The sequence below is a fragment of the Anguilla rostrata genome, chromosome 1 (genome assembly GCF_018555375.3).
Source record: "Anguilla rostrata isolate EN2019 chromosome 1, ASM1855537v3, whole genome shotgun sequence".
In the NCBI taxonomy this organism is placed as follows: domain Eukaryota; kingdom Metazoa; phylum Chordata; class Actinopteri; order Anguilliformes; family Anguillidae; genus Anguilla; species Anguilla rostrata.
This window is the reverse complement of record NC_057933.1, coordinates 3113673-3139084: the sequence shown is the minus strand read 5'-3', so window position 1 is coordinate 3139084 and position 25412 is coordinate 3113673. Positions and strand designations below refer to the sequence as shown.

The 25412-nt window shown below is 51.5% G+C and overlaps 1 protein-coding gene across 6 annotated transcripts in view; it reads left to right on the top strand.

The window, feature by feature from the left end:
- The first annotated feature begins 19 nt into the window (after positions 1-19).
- Positions 20-25412, top strand: part of map7d1a (MAP7 domain containing 1a) — a 62955-nt gene continuing 37562 nt past the window's right edge. For 2 of the 6 annotated variants that reach the window (XM_064350458.1, XM_064350112.1), the window contains exon 1: positions 22-792. In XM_064350458.1, the coding sequence (XP_064206528.1) occupies positions 735-792 (58 nt within the window). In that variant the 5' untranslated portion in view covers positions 22-734. Of the gene's footprint in view, positions 793-25412 lie in introns of all 6 variants that reach the window. The other 4 variants (XM_064350375.1, XM_064350285.1, XM_064350198.1 and 1 more) reach the window with 3 other exon arrangements.

The window sequence follows — 25412 nt, the reverse complement described above, 5'->3', positions numbered from 1 at the left end:
CACAGCCAAAAACTTTCCCCGGATAGTCTCGACATGTTGGGATTCTCGGCGGATGCAACCATTCGGGAAAAACTGGAGGGACGTGTGGTCGCAGTTTTATGAGATAGACTCAGAGCGTTTAATTAAGAACGGCGATTAAGGGGTAAAATAACTAAGCTAATACACGTTATAGAACACTCGGGTCATTTAGAGCCATTTTAAATGATAGATGAACGTGCCTGGTAACGGTCGGTAAAATTGTGTTTACCCAGTGCGCGTGGTATTGTCCAGTTTGGAGGCCACGCAGAGACCATAGGCACAATAGCTATTCCATCAGCTGTTGTGGTGTGGCGTGAATAGTTCCTCTCTCTATTCTTTTTTTTGCTTTTACGAAGTTTTCTTTTCTTGTCGCCGCATCATTGGGGGGAAAAAAAAAAGAAAAGGGGATATTTTTTGGCTTCTTCGTCTCAAGGACTTTATTTTACGCCGCAGTTTTACATTTGTAACTTTTTTGATTCATTTAACTTATTTTTTGTGGGTTTTTTCACCCCTTTTTCAAGACACCAGTTCATCCCACCCCCCTCCCTTCTTCATTTCCAGCGTTTTCCATTGGGAAAGCGGGGTAGCTCTGGGCGTGCTGTCGACTGAGTAGAGTGAGTGACTAAAACCCAAGTTTTTTTCACCGCTGCCGCCGGAGGAATGATAGCTACGACCAGAGAGGCAGAGCCGAGAAGCGCGTGATTGAATTCTGAAAAATGGAATGCAAAAATATCGACACCGGTCTGGAGGAAGCGCCACTGCCAGTTGAAAAATGTAAGTAACGACACAATTGTGGTTTGCGTCTTTCCAAATAACAAGCCTGTGTGTCTTGTCCTTGGTGTAGTCGCGTACGTTGTTTAAAAATGATCGACTATGCGCTTTGGCGGCCAAGAGAGCTATCTGCCTAAATAGGCAGGCATAGCCATGCCAAGTAATGACTGTATGAAAACATATTGCGCATTGCCATTTGCTATAGCTGTCGCTATGTGGTTTTAATTTGGACGATCTGCGTTAGATATTGATCGCTTCCTTTTTTTCCTGTAATTTTCTTTTTTGTGTATTAAGTTTAAACTAGCTTGATGGAATTGCTGGTTTTTTTGGTCAGAGGCTACTGTTGATTTCAAACCATTAATTTGCCCGCCTGTGGCAAGCTGCAGCTGGCTAGCTCGGTAGGCGCATATGAAATTTGGGAAAATGAATCGCTGCCGGTTAAATTAAATGAACACAAGTTTCGCAAAGTCTGTGCCAGAACCGTTCAGCCGGGTTCATTTAGTTGGCAGGCTAACCAGCAGTGACTTATCCGTCCGCATAAGCCTGCTGACCCGCTATGCAGCTCATTTGCAAGACCTCAAAGGTTCGCATATGTTTCACGAGCCCATGTGAAGCTAGCCATATGATCTTTACCTCAGATATGTCTTTACCCAGTGTAATATTTTTCCAGGCATTTCTGGGCTAAGGGGGGGCTTTCCACGTTGTTGCAGTTGTCTTTGATCCTTTGCGGTTTTCCAGATGGTCCTATATATTAAGTAACTGACGTTAGCCAGTCAAATTAGGACTACGTTGTGTTTTATATCCATTCGGCACACTAGCTGCTTTGGGTCCGTGAGGTTAGGTGTCGAGCAGGTTAATCGGAATGTTTTGAACATGCCTTCGATTAAATCTTCACTTTTAACCGATAACGGTTGGGAAAATCAGTAGTGAAGAGGCGAGGGCCTCGTTCGTTAAAATCACCCCGTCTGCTCTGAAGAATGAATCTAATTACGACGCGCGGACGGAAGGAAAGGGAGCGCTCATACTAGGCGACTGTGTTGTTGATGCAACATGGTTCCATTGCCAATAGACAAGCAAGTGTGTCGGCCGCGTGCGCGCGCCCCCGGCCGCTCATTCCTGCTCCGCTCCCCAAATCAACAAATTACCGTTAATGACCACGAGGGACAAACCGGAACGGTAAACTGAATCTATCCGTTCGTGGAGCGCTATACACGAGCATTCCTGTGCCTGCCACCATAATACGGTAAATTTGATCACGCCCTTTTCGTTTTATTGCGATGAACGCTGGATTCCTTTTGACCGTGAAAGTCTGACAACCGCAGCAACGAAGTAGCCTAATCTCCTAGCACCCCCCCCCCCCCATGGCTGTCACCGGTCTGGCGTCCTCCATCCCCCCACACACCACCACCTTCCCCAGTATCTGTGGAGTGCCAGTTGGATTGAAAATGAATCTTTAAAAAATCGCTACTTGAAAAAAATTATTGTAAACACTGAAATCCCAGCTTTCACATCTGCCCAGGTGTCTTTAAATCTCTAAATGATCACCATTCCCCGTCTTTAATGTTCTGGAACATTGTAATCACTGTTTTTTCTTGTGTGGCAGATGCTTATTTACGGAGGCTCGCAGATGCTTATTAGATTCAAGCACGTCGGGCTGCAGTGCGCTGTCCAAAAATACGGCTTTGCGAATTACCACGTCCTCGGGCAGATGATGCAGCGAACCTAAGTGCCCTTCACTAGCGTTGCTGCCATCGCTGTTGATATTGATGGACACGAAGGCTAGGTGACCCGGAGGCACCACGGGGCATTGGCCGGATGCTAGGACAGACAGGGGCAAAGGACAGGTTATGAAATCCTGCGTGAACTCAAATGACTGGTACAGGAAAGGTGCTGACGGCTCCGGAGCCTGAGTCCAGCTGTTTGAGGTTTACGTGCCGGCTCAGGTGATGGATCAGAGACGGACGGGATCTGGCAGTGCGGCTGGCCAGAAGCGGAGACCTGAAGCGGATGTGGGCTGCAATCAATCCCCAGACGCAGGCAGGCTGACTGGAGAAAGAGGGTGGGTGGGTGGGGGGGGGGGGGGGCAGCCCAGCTGTAGGGGAATACCAGGAGCAGCAAAATTCTGTCCCATTTCCAGGAGCGTCCAGATGAGCGCTGACATAGAGGCTCATGGGAGTTGTAGTCCAGATGAAGTTGAAACATTTTTTTGGACATGTGAACTGTGGGGTCCAGAGTTTTGCTGGAGTAGAGGCGGGGGAACGGTCAGGTGCAGCAGGATTTGGTTACTATGGCATTCCCTCGGTGTGTGGGAAGAGATTTTTTGGGCATGGAGGGCCTCGACTGAGGCTGCCTGAGTGTTCAGCTTCCACACAGCTCTGTGTGTGAGGGGCTTTAAATCCAGCCGAGGGTTATCTGGCCGTGAGCCAGCGGTCTGAGCCAGAGATCATTTCACGATTGATTCCCCCACCCCCCCACCCCATCGCTGAGTGCAGCAGTCACAGCTGAGGTAATTCTCCAAACAGCTCCCAGGAATGGATGTTGGCCGCAGCGATGGATGCGATTGGCTGGATTTTTGCTGTCCGCCCCACCTCCCCCATTGCATGATGGGTCGGCTGAATCCCCTGTCCGCGGGTATAAATATTTAACTAGCGTCTGTTTACGTTGGGAAGCTGGGAAGGGGGACCGATCGATCGTGCGTTCTGTGATCTGTGGCGTAAGCTAACTGGCAGTCCTCAGTGCGTCCTGTTGCTATGTGACCGATGTGCGCTCCAAACTGTGACAGAAATGATTTCCCACATACCAGAGCCTGCATGACATCATTTCAGCCACCCCCCCCATTTTACATTTAGATGATTTAGCACATTTGGGTAAACTGACCTATTTAAAAACCCTGAGGACAGCATGCATTGTTGTTGCCTAAGCGAGAACGTTATTCCTGTACCGGGCAGCGTGTTCTCTACTGTGGTAAAGAGACCTGGCTGTAATTGGGGGTGTGGTGCGGGGGGGGGGGGGCATGGTTGTTGTGGTATGGCGCGGTGCAGTACGCTGTGCTTGGTCTGAAGGCTCTCCTGCCCCAGCATTTGGCGGTAATGTGCGGGGCACAGAGGCGGTGAGCGCTGCCCCCTAACCCCCCCCCCCCCCGGCTCACAGAGGTGACCTCTCACGTTATGTAAGAGCCCCCCTCCTCAGACAGCAGGAGTTTACGTTTCCTTCCTGGCCCTTTGAGTGGGGACTAGGGGGTGCGTTGGGGGGAGGGGGGGGGCTGGGTGTTTCTGCCACGTCATCCGGTTTAGGGGGAGAAGCACACACTCCCTCCTGGGCTTTGGTAACTTCATGGGGATGTGTTTTTCTTTTTTTCTTTTCTCTGATTGGTCAGGGAATTTTCAGATCCTACTCCTCTCTTGGGTTTGCTACTGTTTGGATTTATTGCTGAGTTGGCTGGTTGTGAGTGTAAAAGCTGTTGACGTGTGCACTTATGACATACCCAAACCTCTGCCTCTGTGCCCCCCCCCCCCAAATCTTCAGCCCCTCCATCCTCCATAAAGACACCCCCCAAAACTTACAACCAAAGGCATTCTCTCAATGTTCCTGGAGCATCTTTGCATACATTAGGCTAGCACTTTTTTCCACAATGAGAATGCATCCAGGTCCATTAAGGGCTTGGGTGTACATTAAGACCAAGGTGCTCGCAATCCTTCAGCTGGACTTGAGCCCCTCGAACCCTGACCCTGCCTGACACCCCCCCCCCCCATCTCCTGCTTTTCCAGTTGAGATGCGTGACCCTACCTGGCATTCCTGTCGAAGCGATTCGCTGCTGTTTCTAGGCTGTGATGAATCATGGGAGACTGGGCCAATGGGAGGGAGGGGGGGAGGGAGAGATGACACAGTCGTTCTTCCCTGTCCCGACTTGCTTTTTTTTTTGACGATCCCGTTTTCGCATACCTCGGGGGTGAGGTGTCGACGTGCTCGTCGTGGTTGGGCTGTACTTCTTTAGCACGTCATCGCAGGTGACACGGCATGCGCCGTTGCCATGGTTTCCCGTTCCGTCTTTGCGTTTTTTTTTGCCAGGTGTCAGGTGACTTTGTCTTCCCGTGTTCTTCCTGGCGTTTTCGCGAAGACGTTCTGTCCAGGTATTTGGAAACACCTTTAAGGTGATCCAGAGGCCCAGAGCTCTCCTTTGACCTGGAGCCTGACAGTCAGTACCGACAGAAATGAAACTGAACTCTTGGGAATGTAATGTCAGTGAAATAAGCTCCATTTTCCCAATTCCAGTGTGTTCCTCCTGGCTCTGGGTTTAGTCTTGGTGTTTAGGAGAGAGCTGGCTGGGAAGAAGGAGAACTATCCTGGCCTGCCCAGGAGCAGAATCGACTTGCCGAGAACTCTCTTATGCTGTGTACAAAAATTTAAATGATAAATTATTCATTTAACAAATTTAGTTTGCTTGTAGTGTTGTCAATAACTCACTTTCCAAGTTCACTTCCTTTAATTAACTTGTTACGTGATCTTCTGATCTTGATCTTGTTTTTGCTGGTAAGGGTAAGTGTAAGCAGCACTGCAGTTGCAAGTCGTGTATGTGTGTGTGTCTGTTTGTGTGTCTGTCTGCCTGTGTGTGTCTGTAATAAGAGACCGTACAATTCATTCACTTACAGTAACTCCCCTAAAGCATAATTCTCAATGGTCTTTGCTAACAAGCGAATAATTGACTTTGTTTGCAGTGATGTTGAGAAAGCAGTGCTGTCTTTAGTCTCTGAAGAAACACAGGAGGAAGGAGACCGTGAACACGTGTCAGTGTTTGGAGGCAATGTTGCTTCCCCCCCCCCCCCCCATGACAGTCCCTGTCCAACTCAGCCACATGCTATGATTCAGTATGAAAGCAAGGAAATGGTTTAGTTTGATTGTTTACTTCCTTTGAGTGTGATTGAACTCCAGCTTGGTCTTCCGCTTGTGTGTCAGTAGGTGCTCATTCCCCATGAAGTCAACCTTCACACACCAAAGTCTCAGTACAGTTTTACTCTTCTTAGAGAAATAAACAGACTGGATGAAGCTGAAGGGTCAGAGCTGGGCTTGATGTGGGGCAGGGTGCAGGGGCAAAAGATGAAGAGCGAGGTGGGGGAGGGGGGGGGCAAGCCTTTTTGGAGATGGACATGAACATCAGTGACACCACCCATCATGGATGCATCCAGTTAGTTATGGTCCCTTGTGGTGCTCTACCTCTGTTATCCAATCCTGTCTACTCTTGTGCTGGCTGTGTTGTGGGGTCCTGTGTTTTTTTGGGGGTCCTGTGTTTGGGGTGATGATCATCCAGGGAGGGAGGGTGTTGGTCAGCAGGGTTTTTTCGCGCCACCTCATCCAGTGAAGACTCCAGTCTGTTAGAGGCCTGCAGTTTGGAGCTGCAGCTGCGCTGTAGTCCTGCATCGCAGATCTGCGCAGAGCTGTGCAGCTCAGCTGGTGGACTGCAGAGGGGGAAAGCCTGTTTTGGGGGGGGTGTACTGACCCTCTGTCTTCTCTCCAACCACTGGAGGAAGTAGGAGAATTGGGACGCGTCTGGGATGAGTGCAGTTGGATGTCCCAAATGTGGAGAAAAATGGGAAAATGTGGCCTCAAGGTTTTATAAGGAGAAATGAAATTATTGCAAACAGACTTCAGATGTGAGTGAGGGGTTGACACTTGCTTGGCACAAATGTGTAGTTCCACACACTGCCTTGTGCGATACGTTTGTATGTGCTGGTTTATGGCGCCTGTAGGTTTCTGTATGTAGGAAAACGTCTGAAATAATGGTTTTGTGCTTTGGTTTCCTTTCTCCCTCTCCCCCTTCCTCTTTTTACTGTATAAAAATAAAAAATGGATCCGCAGTGGTGATTGTTGGATTTGATTTTAATTTAATGTGAGAAGATTGAGGAAGATGTTTTTTTTATTTTTTTTTATGTGTTATTCATTAAGCAGTTGTGTAGCTGTTAGTGAGTCATCCCATGCCCACATGCACATCAGGGTCTGGGATGAGTCTGTTTCTTCTGAACCAGAAGGAGAGACTGCAGTGGAGCCGTTTCTCCCTGGAAGGAAATGCTTCGTCTGTTTATAAAAAAAAAAAGAAGAACTGACAGCATGAGTTTTTTTTCCTATTTTTAGTCTGTTATTTTGCAGGAATAAACTTGGTTGTTATGTCAAAATGAGCGTGTAGTTCTAAATTCAGCAGAAACGTCGTGATGTGTTTTGTGATGCAGCCTTGTGCAAAGCTGGCTGTTTAGCCGCTTTCGTTGTTTGGTGCTCTGAATAACTGAATTATGAATTCCAGAGCCCTGGATTTAGGAATTACCAGGAGGAGCCCAGCTCGTGCGCTGGCAGGTCCTGAGGTGAACTGTCCTCGGTTGGTTGGCTGGGGTGGGGCTGGGTCTGATGTCTGTCGCGTGTCAGGTCAAAAAGACATTGTTGTGCTGGGGGGGCGGGCTGGGGGGGCTCTCCTGCTCGTTTAACGCCTGATCTGTGCCTACAGCCGGCCTGAGAGACTATCAGTATCTCTGTGTGTCTCTCAATGTCTCTCTTTCTATATATCTCCCTCAGTCTCTCTCTCGCTCTCTGTCTCTCTCTCTGTATATATTGCTCTATCTCTCTCACTGTCTCTCTGTCGCTCTCTCTGTATATATCGCTCTGTCTCTCGCTCTCTCTGTCTCTCTCTCTGTATATATCACTCTATCTCTCTCTCTCTCCTCCTCTCCTCCCGCTCTCTCTCTCTCTCTCTGTCTCTCTCTCTCTCTCTCTCTCTCTCTCTCTCTCTCTCTCTCTCTCTCTCTGTATATATCTCTCTCGCTCTCTCTCTCTCTCCTCCTCTCCTCCCGCTCGCTCAGTCCTCTCAGTTTGCCCCCGGCGCGTTGCGGAATGCCGCGAGCCGTCTGGTTCGCTCCCCGGTCTAAAATGGTTCCCTGCTGTTGCCGGGAGACGGTGAGCACCGGGCCGGTGTGTCTCTGTGAAGTGTCCTGGCCTGAGACAGAGCTGTGTGACTCTGGGAGGGACCCAGCGGAGCTCGGGTCATGTGACCTGAGTGGGAGTGCTGCTGGGAGACGCATGCCAAAAGCTCACTGGGTTTAAATTAGCATGTCCCGAATGCCTCACAAACCAAAGTAAAATTTATATAAATTATCCATGAGTTCCTACCTAAAATATAACCGTATTCCCCTAAAATAGGCAAATTCTCTCCATGATGGTTTAATCCATATAGTAGCAAACTTTATTGACAGCATGACAACGCCAGCGTAGCAGTGGCATGTTCCTTGTGTACAGTAAGAGGAGGCTGTTCTGCTCATGGTGACATTATGTGTGAGTGGAGAGAGATGAGCATTGGGCTCATTAAATGATCTGTTACTGTTAAGCGTCTGTGTGACGGTTCTCTGTAAAAATCACTATGCAGGTAAAGTTGATTTGATGAGATAAAATGGTCGGGCAGTCCCTCAGTCTCTGTGAAGTGCTGTGAGTTTCCGTTGGAGTCTCTCTGGCTGTGTACTCTGGTCAGAAGTTGCCTTTACTGGGGCTAGTTTTCAGGTTCCATTTAACCGAAATCTTTCCTCCTCAAAATGATGATCGTGGGTCGCTCTCAGGTTTTGGGGGGGTCGCTGTCAGGTTTTTTGGGGGGGTCGCTGTCAGGTTTTTTGGGGGGTCGCTCTCAGGTTTTGGGGGGTCGCTGTCAGGTTTTGGGGGTTGCTCTCAGGTTTTGGGGGTCGCTCTCAGGTTTTGGGGGTGGAACTCGTTTGAAGAGGAGCCTTTTCCGGGCAGCGAGGCGCTAATGTGCCAGATGAGCCCGTTAGCGGTAGCGGCGCACAGCTGGAGAGAGATCAGCCCTCCCAGGATCCATACGGTCGATCGCAGCCACTCATCTGTGCTCATCCATCGAACGGCGCTGCCGGGTTTTGATCGATGCGGGACGTTCACAACAAACCGTCCTGAGCGGAGAGAATTTGGGCTCATTCCGATCGCTTATTTTACCCGCCCACGTCTCCTCGGGCCCCGCCTGACCCGGAAATCGATCGAGGGCCACCGTCTTTAAGGACGTCACGATTTTGGTAAATGCTCCTTGGAGGAGTGAGGAGGCTCCTGAAGGATGCTTGAGCAAGGATACATGGGAGCATCCTTTGTGGAAGACTTTTTTTTTTTTTTTTTGGAACGCATGATGTTTAAATGATTGACCTCTGGATCACCTCTCCCCATCTCATGCATCTGCAATTGAAGTGGCTTAAAACTGACGCTTGAAAGAGCAATTCCTTACAGTTCCTCCCACAGTCACTCCCACGGGCCTGTGCTGCGGTCAGTCCCAGAGGCCTGTGCTGCAGTCTGTCCCACTGGCCTGTGCTGCGGTCTGTCCCAGAGGCCTGTGCTGCGGTCTGTCCCAGGGGCCTGTGCTGCGGTCTGTCCCAGAGGCCTGTGCTGCGGTCTGTCCCACGGGTCTGTGCTGCGGTCAGTCCCAGGGGCCTGTGCTGCGGTCTGTCCCAGAGGCCTGTGCTGCGGTCAGGCCCACGGGTCTGTGCTGCGGTCAGTCCCAGGGGCCTGTGCTGCGGTCAGTCCCACGGGCCTGTGCTGTCGATGGTCGTCCTCGTGCTTTCTGTGCGTGTGGCGTGTCGCTCGTGTGCGTGTCTGTGTGATTAAACGAGGCCTGGCTGTCCAGTTCAGCGAATGTTTGTTTAGGCGAGGTTCCTTCACGCTGCTGCAGTCTCAGTCTTGAGGCTGTAGCATGTGTTCTTCTCTTTCGCTGTGTGCAGTGTGGTTTCTCTGGTTCACCTATCATTCAGTAATGGGCTGTACCCTGGGGGTGGGGGTGGGAGGGGGAGGGGAGGGTGGGGTTTGCTTTTGACCTGAAACTGTGAGAGATAGTTTGGCCTTCAGAATATCCGAAAAAACAAAAACACCACATGTTGTGTTCCATTGAAGGCTCTGGATGGCCTATCGTCTGAATAAACAGGGCTCTGCAGTGCTCCCATGTTGGGGGTGTTTTTTGCTCCTGAAGGTTGATGTGCGCTAACTTGCAAGTTAATTTAGGAACACGTCTACTGCTTGCGATACATTAGTGCGCTCTTAAATTTTTCAGCTTAGGAGCATGTGTGTTAGCATGTGTGTTCAGACCAGGAAATGGAGCTCCACCTGAACCCCCTCAACCCCACCTGATGCTGGGGGGTGCGGTTTTTGGGGAGGGAGGGGCGGGAGCGGGGGGGGGGGTTGCAGAACCAATCCATCCGCATGCCTGCACATGCCCTTCCAGCTGTGGGGGGTGTGGGGGCGGGGCACTCCCACATGCTCAGATTTTAGCCTTACAGGCACAGTGGGATCCAGAAAGCAGCAGATCAGAGAGAGAGAGAGAGAGACAGAGCGAGGGACGGAGGGAGGAATGGAGGGAGGGAGAGGGACTCAGAGAGCGAGAGAGAGAGAGAAAGGCGGAGAGAGAGAGAGAGAGAGAGAGAGAGAGAGCAGGGTGTCAGAAGCGGAGGTGCCTCTGAAATATGCTGTTTGAATTTGGGGCCTGAAAAATGTTGTGAGCCGCAGAAAAAGAATTTACAGCAACAACCAGTTTCAGCCGCTGGTGCTGTGTGTGTGTGTGTGTGTGTGTGTGTGTGTGTGCGCGCGCGCTCGTGAGTGTGTGAGTGTGTGCGTGTGTGTGTGAGTGTGCGTGTGTTTGTGAGTGTGTGCGCGCTGTGAGTGTGCGTGTGTGTGTGCGTGTGTGAGTGTGTGTGTGAGTGTGTGCGTGTGAGTGTGTGCGTGTGTGAGTGTGTGTGAGAGTGTGTGAGTGTGTGTGTGTGCGTGTGTGTGAGTGTGTGCGTGTTCTCCTTAGGGGTCTGGTACGGAATGCAGAGTATTCTTTTTCAGAGCTCTGTGTGTCCCTGTAAGAGAGGGAGGGGGAGGGGGTGCGGGGTGTCGGCTGTTTCGGTTGTTTCTTGGGAGGGAGGGAGAGATAGAGAGAGAAAGAGAGCGAGGACGGTGCAGTAGAGGAGAGCAGGTTCTGTGATCTCGTGCACAGGGTCACACACACACACACACACACACACACTGAGCATCGGGTCAGCGCCGGTACCCTGTGGAGCCCCCAGATGGTGCTGATCCCACCCCCCACTTCCTCCCCGACTCGCCAAGGTGGGGGACCGGGGGACCGGCCGGCAGGCCTGCAGGACAGGAAAGATTTTTAAATCCACCCCCCCCCCCCCAGCACCCAGAGAGACCACCTGTGTGTGTCCTCCAGTGCTGTCCTCTCCTCTCCCAGAATGCCCAGCAAAGCCGTGCCACTTCCTCCTTATTTTAGCTTTAATCTCAGGAGAGAAACAGGGAACAGGAAGAGGAAGTGGAGCAGTGTTGTAGTGCTCCTTTTTCTTTGGTCTGATTGGTGCGTTCGGCTGGTTCTTGTCAACTCGTAAAATCGCATATCCAAGTTTACCTCCGGGAAGTTACGTTCAAACGGCCTAAAAAGTCTTAAATACCAGTGGTGAACTCGGGCAAGTTCCATGATTCATGGGTTAACCAGTTGTGACGTACCACTGATCTCACCCTGCTGTTCACAGTTACTGGAAAATAGCAACAATGCACCAGCTTTATGGTGGGCCTAACTATATCCATATAACTTATTTATTTAGCATTACATTACATTACATTATAGGCATTTAGCAGACGCTCTTATCCAGAGCGACTTACACAACTTTTAGTTAGCACTTTACATTGTATCCATTTATACAGCTGGATATATACTGAAGCAATGCAGGTTAAGTACCTTGCTCAAGGGTACAACGGCAGTGTCCTTACCCAGGATTCGAACCTACGACCTTTCGGTTACAAGCGCAGTTCCTTACCCACTGCGCCACACTCGTCCTTTAGCCTATCGGTCATAATGTGTTTAAGCAGAGGTGGCAAGTTTGGCTCGGGCGTGCGATCTTTTCTGTTCTCGGCTGGTTTATGCTGCTTATGTCCAGACACTGCAGGGTACATTTCTGGCTTCCATTACTTACGTCTTGCAGTGAGCCGTCTCAGTCACTCAGCGTGTTGACGTCCCAGTGGACGTTGTTCACGCGATGGACGTACCAGTTGCTACTGACCACCCGAACGCAAACGACGTGGTCACGTGACTTGGCGAGTTTACGAGACCGACCGAACGCAGCCTCTCCTCTTCTCCTCTTGACCCCGGGCAGAGCGTCTTTGGCATCTGAGGAGACACTGCGAGCTCGTTTCTGTGACGAACCCCCCGCACGTCTGTGACGAACCCCCCACCCATCTGTGACCGAACCCCCCGCCCGTCTGTGACATAACCCCCCACCCGTCTGTGACCGAACCCCCCACCCGTCTGTGACAGAACCCCCACACGTCTGGGACAGTACCCCCCGCCCGTCCGTGACAGTACCCCCCCCACCCGTCTGTGACCGAACCCCCCACCCGTCTGTGACAGAACCCCCACACGTCTGGGACAGTACCCCCCGCCCGTCCGTGACAGTACCCCCCCACCCGTCTGTGACCGAACCCCCCCACCCGTCCCGCGGGGTCTCCCCCGAGCGCTGGCTCCCGTCCGGCTTCTGGATCTAAATCATTTCCAGGGTCGCGACCCCTCTCCAGCTCGTAAACCATCTACTCTTACCACGTGTCCTGCAGTGCATGATGGGTAGACAGGAAGTTCTCTCTCAGCTTTTTTTTTTTTTTTCTTTTTTTTTGTTCGGATTGTTCTGGGTCAGTTGGTCACTTCCTGCTAGCTCAGCCAATCAGGTTTTTTTTTTTTGCTGCATGGCTGCAGCCATAACATCCAAAACACAAAAAAAATATGTATTTCTGCTGGGTTCTAAAAAAAACGAAAAAAATGGTGTGAACTGTAAGAGGCAGGGTGCCCGGGAACAAAATGGGCCATCGGGGGATCGAAGAAACGCACTAATTAGCTTTTATCAGTTCTGACTCTTCCTGGTTTCTGATCTTAATTGGCTCTTTTAAGGGTAGTTACATGCATATGCATGCGGGTTCATGGTTAATTATGTGTGTAATTAGTCACACATTAGCCTGGAATGGGGATCCACAGGCTGCCGCAGGCACGTTGAGCGTTCGGGTCGGCCATCTTGGCTCTGATCGTTTCCGTAAAACCCTCCTTTAGAACGACGCCTCTTCTCCCTCCTCTTCAAGTTCCGTGGGTGCCAGTCTCTTGCCTTTTGAAGTCTTGGTTTTGAAAAGGGCTTCCTGGGGGTGTTTATTTAGTTTAGGCGTGAGTGGAGAGTGGAGATGGATTGGGGGTGAAATTCTTCCATCTGTGTGATGGGCTCTTTGACACTGGTCCTGGAGAGCCGCAGGGTCTGCTGGGGTCCCCAACCCTGGTCCTGGAGAGCCGCAGGGTCTGCTGGGGTCCCCAACCCTGGTCCTGGAGAGCCGCTGGGCTTGTAGGATTTTTAAGTAACGGGTGAGATTTTGTTTAGGAGCTCTCTGTTCAGCTTCAAACCATTGTGATGTCATCAAGGAAACGATGCATTAGCTGAATGTTCCACCAGAAACTTCTCCCACTGTTGTTTCTCTCCTCTCCCCTCTCTTCTCCTCCCTCCCCTGTCCATTTCTCTCTTCCTTCTCTTCTCCTCATGCCTATCCCCAGTTTTCCTCTCCTTTTTGAGATTGAACGAGTCTCTCTCTCTCTCTGACGGCAGAGAAACTGTGACTCCATCGTTTGTGAATCCAGGAAGAGCAGAAGACTTGAGGAGTTTATTTCGTGACTGTGCTCTTCACTTTTTTCTGCAGTGCAGACACATTTTTTATTTTTTTAAATAAAGTTCTCAGGTTTCTCTTCCAAGGTTCTTGTTACCCTGCCATTACAGAAAGCCCCAGAGCATCATTTAGCTATTTATTCCCCTCAGAAGCAGTGGATTTATGAGTTTGCCGTAGGCTAGCGCTTGGCAGCATGGCCTTTTCTTTGTTGTTGTGCTTGTACCATTTCAAAATATATATATATAATAATCTTGATAATTTTTCACTGTCACTCTTAGTGTGTGATTGCAAAATCATTAGGTTTTTACTATTTACTTTGTATTTACTTTGACCTGATTTCTATGATTATTATATTTTCCTTGATTTACAAATGCCTCACATTTTTTAATGCTCAATTTCTGCATAATGCAATGTTTCTAGCGCTGAATATGGAGCCTACATTTCTGAATGGGGGGTGTTAATGGGAATCACACCCGTGCCTGAATGGGGACGCTGGTGTTTTTTGGAAAAAGGAAGTGAGGAAGTAAAAGAATGAGAGCAGGAAGTGTTGCCGTGGCGAGGACAGTCAGAGCCGCGTGCTGTCGCATGCCTGACCCCCCCCCCCCCCCCCCCCCCCCCCCCCCCCCAACCCTGCACTCTCTAAAGCAACAGGGAATCAAAATGTGTGGCCTAGTTATTTTTGAATTCTTCCGTCCCGTCTCTCTCTCTTTCTCTCTCTCTCTCTCTCTCTCTCTCTCTCTCTCCTCTCTCTCTCCCTCTGTCTCTCCTCTCCTCTCCTCTCCTCCCCTCTCTCCCTCTCTCTCTCTCTCTCTCTCTCTCTCTCTCTCTCTCTCTCTCTCTCTCCTCTCTCTCTCTCTCCCCCCCCCCCCCCCCCCCGTTCTGTGAGTTAGCATTGCATCTGGTTTCTCTCGACTTCAGGGGCCTGGTTTTAAGTAACAAACAGCTGTACCCTAGTTTCAACTTGGATGGTTGAGGGGGGAGGGGGTCTTCACCATACTGTAAGCCTCCTAAATGCTTCTCACCCCCCAGCCCCCCTCCTGAAATAACCCAAACGGGCCCTACTTTACAGTCAGCAGACCAAGGGGCTAATATTAGATATATGCGCACACAGTGCATCTAAAGGGCATAATGCCCCAATTCCTAACGCCTGTGGCTCCTCCCCTTCCTCTTCCCTGCTCCAGACCTGCCAGGGATCGAAATAACTGTCTGACGGCGGCGGCCATGTTGAGAGCCGTGTTTTCCTAGCAACGGTGCCCTTTGGCTGAGTAACAAACAGAGGCACCGACCGTGAGAGTCTCTCTCCGTTCCTCTGTTCATCTCACCCTCCCTCTCCATTTCTGCCTTTTCTCTCTCTCTCTCTCTCTCTCACCTCCTCTCTCTTTCTCTCCATCCCAGCCTTTCTCTCCCCCACCCTCCCACCCCCTTTTACTCTCTCTCTCACCCTTTTTTCTCTCTGCTTCTCTCTCCCTCTCTGTCCTAACCCTTTTCCCAATCACTGGGTCTCAGTAGTCCTGTTCACTGTCCTGTCCTCTGCTCTGCGTTTGAGCTGCAGAAATGTGCGGCTGTGTGCGTGTGCACTGCAGAAATGCGCAGCTGTGTGCGTGTACACTGCAGAAATGCGCAGCTGTGTGCGTGTACACTGCAGAAATGCGCAGCTGTGTGCGTGTACAATGCAGAAATGCGCAGCTGTGTGCGTGTACACTGCAGAAATGCGTGGCTGTGTGCGTGTGCACTGCAGAAATGCCCAGCTGTGTGTGTGTGCACTGCAGAAATGCGCAGCTGTGTGCGTGCACAATGCAGAAATGCGCAGCTGTGTGCGTGTGCACTGCAGAAATGCACATCTGTGTGCGTGTGCACTGCAGAAATGCACAGCTGTGTGCGTGTGCACTGCAGAAATGCGCAGCTGTGTGCGTGTGCACTGCAGAAATGCGCAGCTGTGTGCGTGTGCTTGCAGAAATGCGCAGCTGTGTGCGTGTGCTCGCAGAAATGCGCAGCTGTGTGGGTGTGCACTGCAGAAATGCGCTGTGTGTTGGCGGGTAATGCGTGTGTCTCGCTGGCTGTGGGTCAGGCGGAGCAGCTGTTAACTGAGGCTTTGGACGCTGTGGAGGCCGCTCCCTCCCCATCGTCCCCGTTACCCCCCCCCCACCCCTCCTCACAGTCGCTGTTACTGGGCTGTGAGGTTCAGGCGTGTGCCTCATAACGCGGACGTCCCCCCCCCCAGCACTACCCCCCACCCCCTTCCTGCGATTGATCAAAGAAAAATTGCCGTTATGTGCTCATTGATTTAGCCAGAGTGATTTAGTGTCATATTAAAGCAGGTCTTCTGTGTCTTCGTTCAGAGCTGGGTTCTTATGACTCTGCTTCGACCTGTGGATGCTGGTTCACACCTGGATCAGATCGTTAGCTGCCTAATGGAGAGTCATAATTAGCGATTGGTCTCGTTACACAGGGTAAGGGTAGGTACAGAGCTACACTGAGTAGAGTGTCCTGGTGTAGAATGCACTGGTGTAGAATGTTCTGGTGTAGAATGCACTGGTGTAGAATGTTCTGGTGTAGAATGTTCTGGTGTAGAATGCACTGGTGTAGAATGTTCTGGTGTAGAATGCACTGGTGTAGAATGTTTGGTGTATAAAATACTTTTCCGGTGTGCTGCTGGCTGTACAGTAGTCCTCAGCCTCGCCTCGTGGCTGGTGGTGGTGAGGTAAGGCAGTCCTCTGGCTGGTGGTGGTGAGGTAAGGCAGTCCTCTGGCTGGTGGTGGTGAGGTAAGGCAGTCCTCTGGCTGGTGGTGGTGAGGTAAGGCAGTCCTGTGTGTGGTGGTGGTGAGGTAAGGCAGTCCTGTGTGTGAGGCGTGTGCTCCTCTCCAGAGCCTGTAATCACACATCCTGGCTGCGGGTTTGGGTTGGGTGGAGCCGTGTCCCAAACATTAGTGTAATGAGCACCGCGGGCCAGCCCTAAATTACACCTCTGCCGTCGGGTTAATTACTGCTGGGACGCTACTGGTCTTTGCTTGGTTGAAATTGAGTTGAGTCTGGATTTGAAAGGCTGTGTTTTCGCCCGACCGTCTCTGCATTTTGTGAAAAACAGAGATTTTAGTGACAAAGCAAACAGCAGCAAACCAAACCAAACCTGTGCTGCCTGTGATGAGGACAGCAGTGAGGAGCAGGTATCTGTCAGAGGGGGAGGCAGTGTAGTGTAATGGGGGAGGAACTGGTTTTGTAACCTAAAGGTCACAAAGGTCGCTGTACCCTTGAGCAAGATGCTTAACCTGCATTGCTTCAGTATACCTCCAGCTGTTTAAATGGATACAATGTAAAGGCTGTGCTAAGTTGTGTAAGTCGCTCTGGATAAGGACGTCTGCTAAATGCCTGTAATGTACTGTAAGAGAACTACATGTTTTCTTCATGCATGCTCTGTCTTTTGAGCATGTGATTGAAGGCAGTGTGTGTGTGCGTGTGAGGGGAAGGATTCTGGTGTGAGGGGAAGGGTTCTGGTGTGAGGTAAAGGGTTCTGGTGTGAGGGGTGTTTTCCTGGCGCTGTTTGGGCACGCTTGTGCCGTTAGGCTATATGGTAGCTGCAACGCTAAAAATTTAAGCCCTAAGTCGTACATGGTCGAGTCCAAGTCCAGTCACAGTTACTGTGACTTGAGTCAGATTCAAGTCCAAGACCTTGACTCGAGTGCTACAGGACTGCCTTGTGTCTGAGGGATTGGGTAGCCCAAGGTGTTTGTGGCCTAGAGAACCTGAATAGTTTCCATGGTTGCACACAGTTTCTGGAACTTCTCTTGAAGCTCTTTAATTTTATTTTCTGAATTCTTATTTTTATGGAAGTGTGGTGTCTTGGCTCCTTGCGAGCTGCAGTGTTTCACACGCTGGGTAGCTGCCTCTCTGCGTCTCTCCGGACTGACGGGCGGTTTCCTGCTCGTTGGTTCAGCCACAGCCGGTTACCGGTGCGTTTTTTTACGCTGGGTTAACGCTGGGTCGTTATAAACGCGCAGAGAGCTTGTTTTTCATCCAGAGGCGTTTTAAAGCTCTCCCTGGCCCCGCCTGAATCGCCGGCGTGTCGTTCTTACGAAGGGAGCCAGACTGACGGCGCTTCGCTCCGACGTTTAAAACTCGTCCCGTCCCATCGCCATGGCGACGTGCGCGAGGTTGCCGGGGGCGACGGAGAGCTGTGGTATGAGCGGCATCCCGCGTTACTTCACCAGTGTCACCGACCGTGACGGCGGCCCAGCCCCTCCCTCCCAAACAGGTGGCGAGTATGAGTTACAGTAAATTTAAACAGCAGTTGAACTGTTGGGAGATAGATGCGTGGGTCTTGAGCAATCTCAAACATGCGCGCACACACACACACACGCACACGGGTGTCATTCCCCATCCTGCTCTATTTTTAACATTATCGCCCACACAGACACCAGCCTTATTACTGTCAATCAACGCATTAAATGGCGGATAGAGGGATGTGCTGATTCGCTGGTTTGTTGGTGCTTCTCACTGATTTGTCCTCTGGCACCCAGACCACTCCTGGCCCCGCCCACTGACTTCCTGTCCAAACAGACAGATCCCAGTATGCATTCCTGTCCTCGGCCATGCCCGAATCGACAGACTTGCACACTATTGAGCATACAATACACACACACAAGGAAGGGTGTTTACTTTGTGCTTCCAGTACGTCTGGACTCACCCCCCCCCCACCCACCAATAATGCAAAGGCGCCCCAGCCAGTGACATCACCCCCCTACCCCACCCCACCCCGCCTCTGTCGTCCCGGGCGAGGGCAGTGATTATGAGGTAATGCTTCAGCCCTTCTGCCCCAACCCCCCCCCCCCCAAACACACCCTAAAATGAGATGCAGCTCCATTCTCTCTGTACCCCCCAACCCCCCCCCCCCTCCCCTTTCAGCCAGTAACCACCGGCAACCTCTCATTTCCCTGCTTTTATTTGGTCTGCTTGAGTTTTACAGGAGTGGGGGGGGGGTTGATACACACTCTGTCATTCCATTCACAAAAACACGCTAAACACACACAAGCACACATCACTGTCCATCTGACTGCAACCAGACTGTGACTGTAATGCTGCCAAAATAAACATACTTTACATTTTACTTATAGCCGTTTTGGGTAGATGAGTTCATATAGGTGTGTGTGTGTGTGTGTGTGTGTGTGTGTGTCTGTGTGCGCGCACGTATTGAATTTTATCTCACTTGAAGGAAATCTCTTGGGTTGTAAGGTTGCGGCGCAGTGAGAAGTGTGTTTGGGGAGTTTAAATCAGAACTGGGTGCTGTGCTTTCTGCTTGCATTGTTCTCCTATACATTCATTCTCATCCGGAGAGGCGTGCAGTGGGGGAAAGAGCGTCGGCGTTCCTCATACCGGAGTGTTCGGTTCGTTTTCTCACGCCCCCGCCTCCCCTCCTCCACCCATTTTTAAAAAAACCTTGTGTTGGTTTTAGGCTGTAAAAGTTTAAAGAGCGTTTTTGTTTAGTTTTTTTCCCTCTGTAACCGCCCTGCACGCTTCCTCTGTCCTGCAGAGCCGGGCTCACGGAAGGGGGGGGGGGGGGGGGGTGGGGGGTGGTGGAGAGGAGGTTGGGGGGGGGTGGGGTGATCAGGCAGACGTGCGGAAGCTGCAGCCGCACCGGTTCTGAGACCCCGGGAGGTCATGTGACCCGGGCGGCAAAATGGAGAACGGCGAAGCGGACGCTTGATTCGGGCGTCGGCGGAGTCTTGCCGTCTCCTGGGCCGAGCCGCCGGTACTTCACCTCACCTGATGGGCGGGACTCACCTGGCGCAGGTCGCCTTGCTTTTCACAACATTTTAAAACGTGAAAATTCAGAGGCTAACCGTCTCAGGCAGGCTTGGCTCGTGGCCCTGTACTCCCCAGGGGGTGAAGTGGGGGTGGGGGAGTGGTGCTGTAAAGATCTTCAGCGGAGGCGTAGAGTCTGCTTCTCCCTCTCCATGTCCGTTGTGGCCAGAGCGCTTGTGTGTTCCTGGCGGTAAACACACGCTACTCGCTTGGGCCGCATTCACAGATCCCCTTCCCGAGCCCCCCTCCGGGGCGGGATTCTCAAACAGCTGGATTTCGGGACGTTTTTCAGAACTTAAGTACCTCATTTCCGCCGCTGATCGGCTGTAGCGGGGTTCCCAAACTCGAGTCCTGGAGGGCCGCTGTGTCCGCGGGGTTTTCAATGAGCTCCTGCGCTTAAGGGCTCAATTTAAGTCACTGATTGGCTAAGGAGTCCGCACAGCTTGTGTCCACGGCCCAAAGTGGCTGCTGATTGACAGGAAATCACAGGAACCTGCGGAGACTGCGATCCTCCAGGACTGGAGTTTGAGACCCCTGGTCTAAAAGAGTCCACAATGCCTTGTTTCCAGAGTGGGAAACCCCTAATCCTGGGTGGGAGTTCCGTGGTGCAGACTCTTTGCACACTGCTAACACGACGCTAACATGATGCTAACGTGATTTCCCTTCATGGTGGCTCAAAGATGCTGCCTGAGTCTTAGGGGCCTGTCGCATCTGTGCGCCAACAGAGGACGTGGTCTGCGTGCTCCACACCCCTCAGCTTGCTGTGGATTGCCTTTTCTCTGCTGGAGCAGTTAGCAGAACGCACAGCTGTTGTCTATCGAGTTGTGCTAGCTTAGCAGCAGGAGGCTGTCGGAAGACGTGCTAACTGCTAATGACTGCTAATAATGTGTTTCCGCTGCGGGCGGTTGTGAAAAAAATCTGTGTGAAAACCAGGACCCACAGGGACTTGTGGGTAAATGGAACCTCAGGGCTGACATTCGAGGAGTGTTGGTGCATAGTGTTGAGTGACTTTACGGACTGCGTTCCTGGTGTGTTTGATGGTGTTCTTGGTGTTTAGGTGTTGGTGTTGAGTGACTTTACGGACTGCGTTCCTGGTGTGCTTGATGGTGTTTAGGTGTTGGTGTTGAGTGACTTTACGGACTGCGTTCCCGGTGTGTTTGATGGTGTTCTTGGTGTTTAGGTGTTGGTGTTGAGTGACTTTACGGACTGCGCTCCCGGTGTGTTTGATGGTGTTCTTGGTGTTTAGGTGTTGGTGTTGAGTGACTTTACGGACTGCGTTCCTGGTGTGTTTGATGGTGTTCTTGGTGTCACCTTGTCGCTACACTGCACCCTGTCACTGTCTTCATGTTGTCTTATTGATGGTCGGAAGCATTGCTCATCTCTGACTGTGGAGATTCTGGGGCAGTGGGTTGGAGAGAATGGGACTGTGAGTTTGTGATGGAGGGACCTGAGTGTTATTTACTGTCAGGGCTTGTGTTCTGCACTCCTCATTCCTAGATGTTCAGCTGAGTGTGTGTGTGTGTGTGTGTGTGATATAGATGTCTATTTTTGAGTGAGTGAGTGTGTGTGATACAGATGTTAGGTTCAGTTACCGTGTGTGTGATACAGATGTTGGGTTTAGTTGGTGTGCATGCTAAGCAGATGAAGTTTAAACCAGCTTTATTACCTGTGACTCCTGCAGACGCAGACTGCAGATCCTCCTCTCTGTTTACTGTCTGGATGTCCCCATCTGCTGATGATGCGCTCCATAAAAGCCCAGGCCAGCGCTCTGTAGTGCAGTTTTATTTGCAGTGCGGCGTCTCTCTCCCCCCCCCCCCACACCCTTCCCCTCACTCTCCCCTTTCTCCCTCCCTCCCAAGTACACACTCTCTCTCTCTCTCTCTCTCTCTCTCTCTCTCCCTCCCCCTTCCCCTCCCTCCCAAGTACACACTCTCTGTCTGTCTCCCTGTCTGTCTCTCTGTCTCTCTCTCACTTCACCCTTCCTCTCAATCTCTCAGTTTTTTTCCTCTTTCTCTCTCCACCCCAAGTACACGCACACTGTCTCTCTCTGTCCTTCTGTCTATCTCTCCCTCTTTCCCCCTCTCTCTTCTCTCTCGTGTGTGAGATCTCTCCGGCGCACTAGCCTGGAATATTAATGCTTTCCTCGGCCCCTCTCCCTTTCTCTTTCCCTCTGCCCTCCTCTCTTTATCTCTGTTTATTTGTAGTTCTTTCCCCAGATCGATAAGAGGTTTCTCTCGGTGCTGGGAGCCGATTGGCTGCCTGCGGTCAGTGTTTTCCTCAGCGCCGCGCGCCATTGGAGCTCTTTCTCACAGCGACGGTTCGCTCTGTTATCGTCGTACAGGAGCTGGGTTTGGGACCGGCAGTTCTGTGTTTGGGGCCTACGGTTCTGTGTTTGGGGCCTACGGTTCTGTGTTTGGGGCTGGCAGTTCTGTGTTTGGGGCTGGCAGTTCTGTGTTTGGGGCTGGTGGTTCACATCATTACCCATAGGGCTGTACTGGCACCGCAGTGCAGCTCTACGATGTCAGAGACGCGTTATTCACTCGCTGCATTCCTCCAGCGTGCGCGGCTAAGCCCGCCGGTACCGTGCTGCGGTGCTGGTCCGTCTGTAAACACCTTAACTGTAACGTGTTGGGCTGGGGGGGGGGGGGTGCAGTTATTACAGAAAAGAAGGCGGTGCCTCTGCAGTGTAAGATTTCTGTCTGTTGGTTGCCGTGGTTTACGCATGCTCTCACGCTCTCTGGCTTAGACGCTCTGCATTGTTGGAGCTGTACGGTCTGGATCCCCTCAGACTGCTCTTTTAGGCAGAGATCCCACTCTAGCGCTGATCCTGGATCAGTGTTGATCTGGTTTCAGGTAATGAATGGGAATGGAAGGGGAATAGTAGTACAGAAGGCTCGTGTAGATGTTGACTGGTAGAGGTAGTGTTGTTTCTAGTGGAACCTGTTTAAAGACCTGTTTCTTTTTTGTTTTTTTTTAACCTTAATTAAAGTTGAGTTCATGTGAGTTTCTTTGAGTCCCTGTGATTCCCTGTGTCCCTGTGAGTCCCGATGAATCCCTATGAGTCATAATGAGTCCCTGTGATGCCCTGTGAGTCCTTATAAGTCTCTGTGAGTCCCTGCGAATCCCAATGAGTCCCTATGAGTCCCTATGAGTCCCTATGAGTCCCTGTGAGTCCCTGTGAGTCCAATGAATCCCTATGAGTCCTAATGATTCCTTGTGAGTCCTGATGAGTCCATATGGTCAATGTTTTTCCCTCGTAGATGTACAATTGTGAATCGCGTTTCTTTGGGAACGCAGCTGAGTCCGGCTGAGGTCACATGCTCCTCCCCGTACTGGCCGGCCGTCCTCCTGCGCAGACGGTTCTGGTGCTCCTGGCACCCGGCCTGTTGCCGTGCGACCTGCTCCAAGCCCGCTGACGCATGTTCATCGTTTGCACTGTTTGCTTCGGGGGGGGGGGCGGGAGACAGACAGACGGGCGAGCCTTATCTCTGTTTCCTGGGTGATTTTGGGGGCAGAGGGTGCAGGGGTGGCCAGACACAGAGCTGTGTAAACTGCGTCGCTGACGCAGTGTTCCATGAGCTGCTTCCCGCGTCTCTCTCTCGTCTCTGGCCTCTGTGTCACATGACCTGAGCCGAGCCTCACGCACGCCTCGCGCACGCTGACCTTTCCCAGTTCCTCAGAGTTTGCGTTCGTTCAGACCCTTCTGCTGAACGGGGGTGACTTTGCTGACCCTAAATAATGGGGGTGTAATCTGTTTTACAATTCAGGCCTTGTTTACCCCCCTCTCTCTCTCTCCCTCTCTTCCTCTTCCTCTCTCTCTCTCTCTCTCTCTCAAACCTGCAATGCTCAGTGCAGGTTGACAAGTTTATTTGGTGGGGGGGGGGGTGTATAATTTGTCACCGGTTCCCCCACATCAGCTGCCTCAGTCCCAAAATAAGACCGGAGGGGGAGGAGGCATTGTTTGGGAACCGTCTGAGAAGCACAGGGGCTCACCGGGACACCAACCTGGCAACCGGGCTACCAACCTGGCAACCGTGCTGGCTCTCTGCCTCTCTGCTCAAAACCCGATTTACCCTCATTCTCCACCTGTCATAAAATCATTATATAAGAGCAGCACGTGATCTGACTGTGAGCCTGGGAGGTCTTTTCAGCAGCAGCCAGGCTGCGTCTGGGCCTGTGTGTGACGGTAAACGGTAAACGGACTGCATTTATATAGCGCTTTTATCCAAAGCGCTTTACAATTGATGCCTCTCATTCGCCAGAGCGGTTAGGGGTTAGGGGTTAGGGGTCTTGCTCAAGGACACTTCGACACGCCCAGGGTGGGGTCAGACAATCGGTCTTACCTCCTGAGCTATGTCGCCCCTATGTCGCCCCTATGTCATGTGACGTTGTGGGCCGGGCGCCGGTGCAGACGCCCAAAATAATCGATGGCGTTTCGGTGACTGTGCGGCGGGACAGGAACAGCTGCTGCCTGGAGTCGCGTTGCACAGGAAGTGCGTGACACTGATTAGTCATCTTGGATTCTTCTGAGGAAACGGCGACCTCGCCCTCCTCGCTCACAGCACCACGAAAAAATACCCGCTAGCATGTTTACGTCCCGCAGAATATGACCTGCACCCTTCCCCAGCTCCAGAATAAGGGGGTATTTCCCAGATTGGAGCTCTGTGTGAGTTTTACTCTCTCTTCCCACAGTACCTTCATTAGCATGGGTTTGGGTGAGTAATGTAAGGCCTGTCCTCTTCGGGTTTACTTCATCAGATTCCCTATAGTGGAACAGCTTCATGTTGCACAGTATGTGTGTGTGTGGGGGTGTGTGTCTGTGTGCATGTGTGTGTGTGCGCCTGTCTGACGGTTGTTTAACTCAAGTTGTTTGTAGGCTTTTTGTCAGGCCCAGTACACACACCGGCATCATTCATTTTGAAGAGGTCTGGCTTTAGCTACGAGCTCTGACCCTGATCCCCTCCTCCTCCTCCTCGTCCTCCTCGGTGGAGCGCTGGAGGAATTTGCGGGGGATGGGTGTGTTTATCCTGTATTGGGGGTGTTTTCTCGGGGTCGGGGCAGGGGGGCGGGGTAAATGTTCCTGGACAGCAGCTGATTGGCTGAATGCTGACACGCAGCGTCTGATTGGCTGAGTGCCGACGTGCAGGGCCCAGTCAGTGGGCTGTGAAAACAGGACGTGCCGGCCTTCTGTGTTTTCCGGAGGATAGAGGCCTACTCCAGAACGGCTGACCCCCCAAACCTCCACACCCACCGCCGTGAGCGGGTCTTACACACACACACACACACACACGCTCGCGCACGCACACACACACACACACCCACCTCCCTGTGAGAGCGCCTTATTCTTACTGACAACATGCATGCATACACACGTACACACACACACACACACACACACACACACACACACACCTCCCTGTGAGCGGGTCTTATTCTTACTGACAACATGCATGCATACACACGTACACACACACACACACACACACCCACCGCCCTGTGAGCGGGTCTTACACACACACACACACACACACACCCACCTCCCTGTGAGAGCGCCTTATTCTTACTGACAACATGCATGCACACACACGCACACACACACACACAACTCCCTGTGAGCGGTCTGCTCCGAAATGTCACTGATTATGGCTGCAGGTTCCAGGCCTGGTAAAAAAACCTGCTGTATTTCATGAAATTGGAAATCGTTTTGGAAATTTTGAGATTGAATGCAGCCATGGAGAGTTTAGGAAAAACCTGCATTTTGCCCAAAGCGCGGGTTTCCGTGGTTACAGTCGTACCTTGTGAAGAAGCTGTCCGAGGCGTCCTGGCTCTTCACGGCTGGACCCACAGCGCTGCCATTTTGCGTCTGGTTTTGTGGAAGTGTGACGGCGTGTCTGACGTCCTGAGGTACCTGTCGTCTCAGTTTCTGCACAGAGGGGTCCTTTGTGTCTGTCTCAGTGTGAACGAGGACAGCCAGTAAACATTAATGCAGTGTTTCTAAACTGGGCTCAATTTGTCTTGTTAACAAGGTGATATTCTTACACCTGCTATTTACCTTACACTTCTGAAGACTTAATAGATCGTCTGCTCAAAGGCTTGTGCACACAGACACACACACACAAGTATGTGTACACATTTGAGCA